The sequence below is a fragment of the Pelodiscus sinensis genome, chromosome 25, assembly GCF_049634645.1.
Source record: "Pelodiscus sinensis isolate JC-2024 chromosome 25, ASM4963464v1, whole genome shotgun sequence".
In the NCBI taxonomy this organism is placed as follows: Eukaryota; Metazoa; Chordata; order Testudines; family Trionychidae; genus Pelodiscus; species Pelodiscus sinensis.
The window spans coordinates 9806732-9816494 of record NC_134735.1 but is presented as its reverse complement, the minus strand read 5'-3'; the positions used below and the strand labels follow the sequence as shown (position 1 = coordinate 9816494).

At 62.0% G+C, this 9763-nt stretch overlaps 1 protein-coding gene across 1 annotated transcript; it reads left to right on the top strand.

The window, feature by feature from the left end:
* The first annotated feature begins 2811 nt into the window (after positions 1 to 2811).
* Positions 2812 to 7194, top strand: LOC112547616 (uncharacterized). The gene is made up of 6 exons (XM_075908519.1): positions 2812 to 3016; positions 4000 to 4160; positions 4258 to 4396; positions 4776 to 4929; positions 5828 to 6070; positions 6519 to 7194. The coding sequence occupies exons 1-6, from the start codon at positions 2812 to 2814 to the stop codon at positions 6574 to 6576; spliced, it is 960 nt and encodes a 319-aa protein (XP_075764634.1). The 3' UTR covers positions 6577 to 7194.
* The last annotated feature ends 2569 nt before the right edge of the window (positions 7195 to 9763 follow it).

Genomic DNA, 9763 nt, shown 5'->3' with positions numbered 1-9763 from the left:
CCCTTGCAAAGGTGACTTTTTTCGTCCATTGTACCAATGGTGTGATGCTGTTACCAATGATCCAGCCCTTAGCCTTGGCCAGATGAAGGAGTTCTGTAATTAGCCAGTGATTTACTGAATCTGGTCGCCAATTAACCACATTTGACCTCTGTTACTTTACCCAAACTGTAACGAAGGCAAGACTTGTAGTTCGAAGGGCTGACTCTCCTTTCCCACTTGCTCACTCTTTTTGGTTCCCCGCCTATTGCTCATGCGAAGGTCCCAAGTCAATGTAAAACTCTCCCTCACCCAGGCCAAATGTAGGCCAGTCTTCCTGCCATGGGGTGGGGTGTGTGCCCCCTGCAATGACCCCACCCACTGTCTCCGGAAGCAAGATAGGGGCAGTGGGAAAAGACTCCGGCTGTGGAGGGTCATGCCTCCCTTCGGCGAGGCAGGGCCCCGGCGCTGCTCAGAGCCTGGGGGAGAAGGCAGGGACAGCTGGCAGTGAGTGAATGTGGGCGCTCAGCTCTGAGGCCTGGAATGCTATGCCTCTGCTGCTAAGTGCTGCTCATGCTGCATCTGTGCTGGCCAAAGGTGGCAGGGCAGCACTGCGGGTGGCATGGGTGGCGGGTAATATAGGCAAGGGCAGGCATTGCCTTCCCAAAATTGCTTATGCTGTCCAGAGGCTGGGGGTGGGGAAGGGCTGGGACTGCAGCCTCAGCCCTCCAGGTGGCCAGGAAGGATTGGGCTTGAGGGCTGGGCTTGAGGACTGGGCTTGGCTGGGGTGGGGAGAGGTTGTCGAAGGGGCCTGGTCTGAAGAGAAGCCATGTGCCTTTGGGGAAGGGGAGTAGCTTTGGGCAGAAGGGGCAAGGCTTGGTCTTGCCTTCCCCAATGGAGCCTTCCCCAATGGCCCATGATAGCAGGGCAGGGCTGGATGTTATTCTCCTCATGGCAGTGCAGCTGAGAAATCCCCCATGCGTTCTGCTTTTCCCAACAGAATTTATTCCGCACCCCCCTCATAGAGTTGATTCCTCACCCTGCTAACAATGCCCAGCTGCATTGATCCCCATGGCCCCTGAAAGCCAGGTGCCCAGGCCAGCATGACTGGCGGGATACAGCCTAGCGCAGACAGCGTGGCCGAAGGCACACTGCGAAAGGCTCCGACAGACAGAGTGGCGCAGGGCTGCCTGCCCTCTGTCCTGGCCGGGGCACTCACATTCTCCTGCTGCGGCTCGTCTCACCCGTCTCTCCTCTTCCTCTCTAGCACGCGTTGTTCTGCCACACGGTTTTCTGGGAGCTCACGTTCCATCTCCTGCGTGAGGTAAACGTCCCTTGCCAATACTGGCTCCGTCCCTTGCCTCCGGTGTCGGCCCCCTTGGCTGTAGTGCTCTCCTCAGCTCTCAGGCTGAGCGCGTAGGCGCAAATCTCCTGGGACCAGGGGCACTCCGCAAAGCCCTGGAGTTCTGTTCAATGTCTCCACTCAGCTGGTGCTCCCCCCTCTCCCTTTGGCTCCAGAGCCAACAGAGCCGGAGATCCAGAGACCTGGAGACAGTGCAGCTCTGGTGGAGGACGTTCTCCTATAAAACTCAGTCAGTTTGGCTAGCTTCCCCATCTCCCCCGAAAGGAGTCTAGGAGAACCACAGAGGCTGTGTCTACACTGGGCCACTTATTCCGGAAAATCAGCCGCTTTTCCGGAATAAGCTGCGAGCTGTCTACACTGGCCCTTGAATTTCCGGAAAAGCAACGATGCTCTACTGTACAAAATCAGCCACTATTCCGGAAAAACTATTCTGCTCCCGCTTGGGCATAAGTCCTTATTCCGGAACACTGTTCTGGAAAAGGGCCAGTGTAGACAGCCCAGTAGTCTTTTCCGGAAAAGCGCGTCTACATTGGCCACAGATGCTTTTCCGGAAAAAGGGCTTTTCCGGAAAAGCAGCCTGCCAATGTAGACGCTCCTTTTCCGGAAAAACTGAAAACGGAATAATATTCCGTTTTAAGCATTTCCGGAAATTCATGCCAGTGTAGACACAGCCAGAGAGCAAGGGCATTAATTAGACCCAGCCTATTTGCACACATTATACCAGAGCCCTGCCCGTACTGCTGAGGCCTCTCTATGAGGCCCAGAATGTTCCACCTGCGTCTCGTATATCACACAGCCAGCATCACAACTGCACCCAATGTGTGTGTGCCCAGTACAGCCTGATACCTGTGTGTGTGTGTGTGTGCGCGCGCGCACCCAATACAGCCCTGTGCCTTTTGTGCGCGTGTGTGCCCAGTACAGCCTGGTGCCTGTTTGTGTGTGGGGGTGTGTGTGCTGAGTACAGCCCTGTGCCTTGTGCTCATATGTGTGTGTGCGCACCCACCACCTAGTACAGCCCTGTCCCTGTGTGTATGTCCAGTACAACCATGGTGTGTGTGTCCCCACCCAGTACAGCTCTGTGCTGGTGGGTCATAGCACCCAGTGTCTGTGTGTTGGGGCGGGGGGGGGGGGGAGGCTGTGTTGTTGCTGAGCTGAATTTCTGGTTAGTTTTCCCACTGGTTCCTGCTCCCGGCCTGCCTGCAGCTGCTCCATCCCCTCCTTCCTTCTGTGGCTTTGGCAGCAGGAGCATCTCAGTCAGCTCTGATCCGGGAGCAGTTCACTACCCCCTCGCTGTGCCTCTGGGAAGGGCTTTAGGTTTGTGGGTCTGACTCATGCTGGGAGGGTGAGAAGCCAAAGCATTAAGCCAAAGCAGTGAGCTTGCAGCCCATGGGACACCACACCTGCCCTCCCTGCCTGATGCAGAGATGACCTCGGCTGGGTTCCTCTTGTGCTGCCCGGTGGCCAGGTCCTGGATGGGTTTCTCCTGGCTGAGGGGAGTGAGTTGGATTGGGCTGAGCTCTGTTTATGGGGCTGCATGTGGTGCCCCAGTGACCCTGTCTGGTCCCTTTGGCTTGCAGGTCAGCGCAGCCCTGGGATCCTGGCTGGAGAGCTGCAGCGAAGCTTGCGAGGAGGGTGGCACTCACACGCCGGATCCTGAGCTGCAGCAGGCAGGGGCAGGTCAGTATTTTGGGAGGCCGCAGAGCCCTGCCCTGCTCCGTGGTGTCCTGCAGCCTCTGGGGTGTGGTGCAGGTGCCCTAGGCTTTCCCCACCAGGCAGCAACACTGGGGGTGCCGGGCTGGGATGCAGGGGCCGAGCTGGTGCAGGGAGTCAGGTTTTCTGGTCACTGTGCTCTCCCAGGGCACTGCAGACTCAGTAGATGTAGAGCCTGTAGCCACCGGGCAAGTGGTCCGCTCATCCCCGCAGCCACAGTGATCAGTGGGCCAGGCCACGTGCAGGGCCTTACCAAATTCACAGCCGTGCAAAAAGTGTGTCACAGACCATGACACTTGCTATCCCCCCCTGCCCCCGTGAAATCCGGCATTCTGTGTTCTTTTACTCTCTTCTGTATAGATTTCACGGGGGAGGCCAGCGTGTCTCAAGTCAGGGGTCCTGAACCGGAAGGGAGTTGCAGAGGGATCACGAGATTATTTTAGGAGGGTCACCCTTAGCTCCCTGCTGCCTTCAGAGCTGGGCAACTGGAGAGCAGTGCTTGTAATGTGGGCCGGGTGCCCAGCTCTGAAGGCAGCGCCCTGCCTCCAGCAGTGAGAATTAAGGGTGGTAACACCATACCCACATCACCCTTACTTCTGTGCTGCTGCTCCAGAGCTGGGTGGCCAGAGGGTGGCGGCTGCTGACCAAGGGCTCAGCTCTGCAGGCAGCAGCACAGAAGTAAGGGTGGCAGTACCGTCTCCCCCATACAACTCCTTTTTGGGTCAGGATCCCTACCACTGCAACACTGTAAAATTTCAGATTTAAATTGCCAAAATCGTGAAATGCACCATTTTAAAAATCCCGGGACTGTGAAATTGACCAAAATACACCATGGACTTAGTAGTGCCCTTCCCACGTGGCGAGTAAGCGTTCAGCAGCATGAGGCTGGGTCCCCCACTAATGGGAGGCTGCGGCAGTTGCGCCAGGAGGGGTGTTTTGCTGTCTCCTAGGCCCTGGGGAGCTGCATCATGCCAACCCTGTGGTCCTGGACAGACTTGTGGGGCTGGAGGCGGAGGTGAAGTACGTCAGCACTGAGCTGCGTGCAGAGAAGTTACTGTGGAGCAGCAGGTACCTGGAGCTGCTGAGGGAGCAGCAGGCACTCCGTGACTGGGTAGGCGTCAGACAAATGCCCTGGCCACACTACGGCCTCCCCAACATGCCGGGCTGTGGGGGCTGGGGGCTTCTCTCACCTGCTCTCCCCTTCCCAGTTCCAGGAGTGGGGCCGGAGCCGGAAGCCGGAGGCCAAAGACAGCCTGGAGATGCAGAGCAATGCCGAGGCTCCCAGCAGGGCTGGAAGTGATGGGTGGTGCATGGGAGACAGCAGCTGGGACCGCCAGAGCCCATCAGGTGGGGCAAGCTCTGGGGGGCTGGGGTGGCAGGAGGTGCGGGGAATGGTGTGCAGTGGGAGCAGGGGCCATGGGGGAAGGACCCCCAGCAATTGGGGGGTAGGGAAGAGCCCCCACAGCCTCAGCAGTGGTGCAGAATCACCAGGCTCTGAGCGCTGCCTGGCTGGCAGATGTAGGGGCAACAGCAGGGGCTGGTCCAGCTGCTGAGTGTGGCTCCGGGCTGCTCCCAGTCTGTGCAGAGTGGGAGGTGACCAGCGTGCATGAGGCTGCAGGGGGCTGGGCAGCGGGGTGCATCGCTGGGGGGTGCCAGGCCCGCCCCATGGAGTCCAGTGCCTGAAGGCCCCCGGCACCCACTCACCCTCCCATCTGCTGTCTCACAGGTGAGCAGATGCACCCTGGCCAGCCGCCCACGCGCCCACACTGCCTTCTTCGGAGCCCTCCCGCCTCCAGCTGCTCCGGCCGCGCCTCCGTATCGTCAGCCCCCGCCAGCTTCGACCCCAGGCCCAGCTCAGCACCCAGGGAGGTTGGCCGCAGGTGCATCCCCGGCTCGTGTCTCTGGGTTCAAGCTGCTCTGGCGGGGGCCCATCTGCTAGGGCTCCTGCCAGCAGCCGCACTCCCCGGCCTCAGCTGCTGAGCTGGGCCCAGCTCCCCCAGCATGGTCGGAACCTGGACGTTGCAGGGCCCAGCCTCCTGCGATCTGCTCCCCACAGCAGTGGCCCGTTCATTGCTGAGCCCCCTTTGAAAGGAAGTCCCTCCCCCGGTCTCTCTGCCGCATGTGCCCCCGGATCCCTGTTCCATGGGACGGTGCCCCTGCCCCTCACGTGGGCTCGCTGTGCCCCCCAGGCAGCGTCCAGAGCCTGAGCACAAGGTGTAATGGAGAGCTGGGAGGGGCTGCACCAGACCCTGGGCCATGGGTGTGGGGGAGGCCCCCGTCTGTGGGGCTGGTGTGAGGACGGGGCACAGGCCCTTGCTCCCAAAGGGGCTGCAGGTCCTTGCCCTGGGTGGGAGGAGGAGAGAGACCTTGGGTGGGTGGAGGAAGGACAGGCTGTGGCCCCAGGGTGCGTGGGTATGGGGTGGGGGGGGTGGGGGAGGGACAGGCTGCCGCACTGGGAGAGGAGGAGGTTGCAGTGAGCTGAGGCAGGTGCTCAGGAGGTGCTGGGTGCTACGGGGAACTGCCAGCAGGTGGCAGGCACAGCACGCTGGCACCCCCCGGCCCTGCTCCCAGCAGCCGTGCAGGAACCCCCAGCTCCCCTGGTGCCCCCCCCAACCTCAAAGGCTACAGCTCCGACAGCCCCCAGGAAAGGACCTGGTGCGAGGGGGGAGGGCCTCCCCACTCCAGTGACCCCCTTCATGGCTGAGCCTAGTGGGGACACGCTGTAGCGGCTGCCGCCCCCCCACCCCCCAACTAACTGTCCTTTGTGTTCTCGTGCAGCACCCGGCTGCGCCAGGCCCAGTGGCACCCTGGCACCCGGGCGTCCGTGCCACGTTGGCCACAGGACCTGCGCCTCGGGCAAAGGGCTAAGGTCCTGCTGCAGGCAGGGGGGATCGGCGTGGGCACCATCCGGTACCTGGGGGTCTTCCCCGAGCAGAACGAGTTCTCTGTGGGAGTGGAGCTGGAAGCCCCGGAGCAGGGGGCACCCGATGGCGCCCTGGTGGGACACTGCTGCTTCCCCTGGTGGGTCCTTCTTCTCCTGGGCCGTGTGGGGTGCAGTCGCTGGGTCGCTCGTGGGGCTGGCAGCACCCAGAGGAGACGCTCACAGCGAAGGGGAGGGGAGCCACAGGTGGGGGAGGGGAGGCCTTCCTTGGGAACGACAGAAACAGCGTGCAGCCCCGTGCCCCAACCCTGCTGAGGGAACGCGGGTGTGAGCAGCAGCTGGGGAAGGGGAGGGCGGCGCTGGAGAGCAGCCCTGAGGCACGGTGCCTGGTCCCGCTGCAGACGTCCCAGGTGGGGAAGGAGAGCGTGCCGAGGTCTCTGCTGCCTTCCGTGGCCTGGAGCCCCCCAGCTAGAGGCTGAGGCAGTCCTGAGGGGGGCCACGCACTAAGCATTATGGCTGGGAGCCGCGCTCCCCTCAGCCCCAGCAGCAGCTTCATGCGCCGCGTCTCTGTGGTTTTTATCGCTGCAGCCAACCCGGCCGTGGAGTGTTCGTGCCCTTCCGCAAAGTGCTGATGGTCTGGGACTAGGCCCACGCCCTCAGCATGGTGCTGGGCGCCACACGTGCGTGGGGAAAGAGGAAACGGCCTTTGCCCAGGCCTGGGGCCATAAGAGGGGCCGAGAGGAAGAGCCCAGCGTGACTGAGCAGCAGCAAGACCCCGTGTGCAAGGGGCAGGAGCAGCGCAGGAAGCCAGACCCGCGGCCGGGTCTGTTCCACCAGCAGACGCTCATCCTGGGAGCTCGGGGGCTGTCGCTGCTCGGGGGCCACACCAGGCTGGGGAAGGGGAGCCTGGACAGGGGCCAGTGCCTTGTGCGGATCCCACTGCCCTCTCCTCCCAGCATGCTTGGGCTAGAGCTGAGGGGAAGGATCAGTCTCCTGCCCAGACAGGTTCTCTCTCTCACGGGACCCTGGTCGCGAAGCGGGGGAGGCAGTGGCAGCAGGGTGAAGTGACTGGGTTTGCATCCAGCGCAGCCTCAGCTCAGCCGTGCCCGTTTTCTGCCTCCCTCCGGGTGCTTAGGGCTGGCGGGGAGTGGACAGGGAGCACGCCGACAGCCTAGCGCACGCAGCCCGGCTGCACAGCTCGTGGGCCCTGTTCGAGGCTGGGCCACCAGTGCCACCGTATGCCTGACTCGCCATCCAGCCCTTCGCCCGTCTCCTTCAGCCGACCGCTGCTCTCGCTCCTCCCGGGCGTGCTGCGGCGGGCTGGGCCAGCCATGCCCCGATGGAGCGACGCATGCGGGGAGCCCACAGTCTCCACAAGGGGCAGGGCTGGTAAACAGGAGGAGGCCGGCAGCTTCGTGTGGCTCCCGGGCCCGTTCCACACAGCTCCCAGCTGAGCCGCCTCGGCTGCCTCAGGGGACTGCTCTCCCAGGTGCAGCTTGTCTCAGTGCCACCTGAACTGGGGCAGGGGAGCAGGGCGGGGAAGGGTGCCGAGAGCCCTTATACTAACACCCTGTGGCCATGTCAAAGGTCTGGGACTGGCACCTGGGGCCCCACACGCGTGGCCCTCAAGCTGTGGGCACCGCGTTCCCTGAAAGGCTGGCAAAGCCGGCCCTGCCAGCTGGCAGAGCCTGCGGATGGTGCCCGCCTTCCCCCAGGTCATTTGGAAACAGCCCCCCAGGCTTGACGACACCCCAGTTCCTTTCCAATGAGGCTCCTGTGGGCCCCACCCCTGCCCCGAGTGCACTCTCACTGCAGGATCCTAGGTCCTTTAGTTTGCCTGGGGTCTGGGGGGGGGGAGGGCATAACACCCCTGGGGCTGGCTCTGTGCCCCGCCTGCCCGACTTGTCTTGCCTTTTCACCAAGGCCTGGGGCACCAAAGCTATGGCTTGCTGGCAGCTGGCTCCGGCAGGCTGGGCTGATTCACAGCAGGGCAGGATGTGTCTTGCCCACCAGCTGCCGGGAAGCCAAACCAGCCACGAAGAAGGGGAGTCAAGAAGCCGTGTCTGGGAACAACTAGGCCAGGGTGAATCGGGATTGCAGGTGGGAGAGAGCCAGAGACGTGCCGGGCTGAGCCCTGCTCAGAGGTCAGCACTGGCCCCAGTTCCCGACTGCCTGGCAGGAGGCAAGCAGACCCAGGCTCATCTGTCCTGCCAGGCACCTGGGGCTGCCCTGGCCTCCCTCCCAGAGAGCCAAGCGGCCTGGGCCAACGCGAAGGGCAGGCTCAGCCCCACAGGCAGGCCCCTCAGCCAGGCTGCAGCAGGGAGTAGACACCTGCCCCTCGGGAGCCCTGCAGGGCGGCTGGTGGGACCCTGCTTTATTGGTTTTGAATGGCTCTGATGCCTGAATTTGCTACAGGAGCCCTGCCCACATAACTTCCCCCTTAGCCTTACCGTGCCGGCTCTATGAACCTGGAACCCTTGGAAGGCCTTGGGCTCCATTCCAATGAGTTCTGGCCTCAGAGCCTTGTCTGCCCGGCCCACGGGGCGGCTCCCAGGCATCTGGTGCTGTGGGGAAAAAGAAGCGAAACCCCAAGGGCTGCGTCTAGACTGGCAAGTTTTTCTGCAAAAGCACTCGCTTTTGTGCAAAAACTTGCCAGCTGTCTACACTGGCCGCTTGATTTTGCGCAAAAGCACTGACGTTCCACTGTCCGACATCTGTGCTTCTTTGCGCAAATGCTTTGACGTTCCCGTTCGGGCAAAAGCCCTTTTCCGGAAATGTTTTTGCGCAAGAGGGCCAGTGCAGACAGCTGAAAACTGTTTTGCGCAAAAAAGCCCCGATGGCGAAAATGGCGATGGGGGCTTCCTTGTGCAAAACCGCGTCTAGATTGGCACGGACGCTTTTCTGCAAAAAGCACTTTTGCGGAAAAGCGTCCGTGCCAATCTAGACGTACTTTTCCGCAAATGCTTTTAATGGAAAAACTTTTCCATTAAAAGCATTTGCGGAAAATCATGCCAGTCTAGACGTAGCCAAGGAGCTGGGAGAGAAGCCCAAGGGGCAGAGCAGGCAGGAGCCTGACTCCTGTGAATGGCTAGTGCCCGTAGCAAAGCGCTGGCTCCCCACAAGCACGGGGCGGATCCAAGGGACCCTGCTGGACCCCACATTCCCCCAAGGGGAGAAGCACAACAGCCTGGGGCCAGGCAGGCACCAGGCCTCGCTGGCCTCCCATCCCAGCGGTGACCCGGCCCAGCCCTGGCACAGCACAGTGACGAGATGCAGGCCCTGGCCTTGCAGTGCTCTGAGTCCATCCGTTTTATCACTGGGTGGTTTCTCCTCAGGCTGCTTCCTGCTACCCAGCCCTTTCCCGGTAGTTATCAGGGTGCAGCAAAAAGTCATAAATCGGCCTAGCCCAGGGCAGGGGTGGTGCTGGCACGGCAGCTGCACCAGGAGTGACAGATCGCCTGCCGCGGCCCTACCTGCTTCATGCCCTGCAACTTGGGCAATGGCACCAGGTCCGCAGCCCCGCTGCTGCCTTTGATGCGGCGCCGAGAGAGCAGCACCTCCCAGCAGCGGGACACCTTCAAGCTCGCCTCCTTCCCGCAACGCGCAGGCTCCCAGCGCGCTCAGGGGTGAGGGCTGCAGCCAGACGCCGGCTCCTCCTGCTTCTGGGCTCATGCACTCCGCCCTCCTGCCCCTGTCCCCGAGAGCCAAGCCCGGGGGGAGGTGTGCGGACACAGGCTGCAACCGCCAAACCCCCGCCAAACCCTCGTCCTCCTGCACGTCCTGGCCACACCCTGACACCGGCAGCCACCAAACAGGGTAGAAAACTTCTAAGA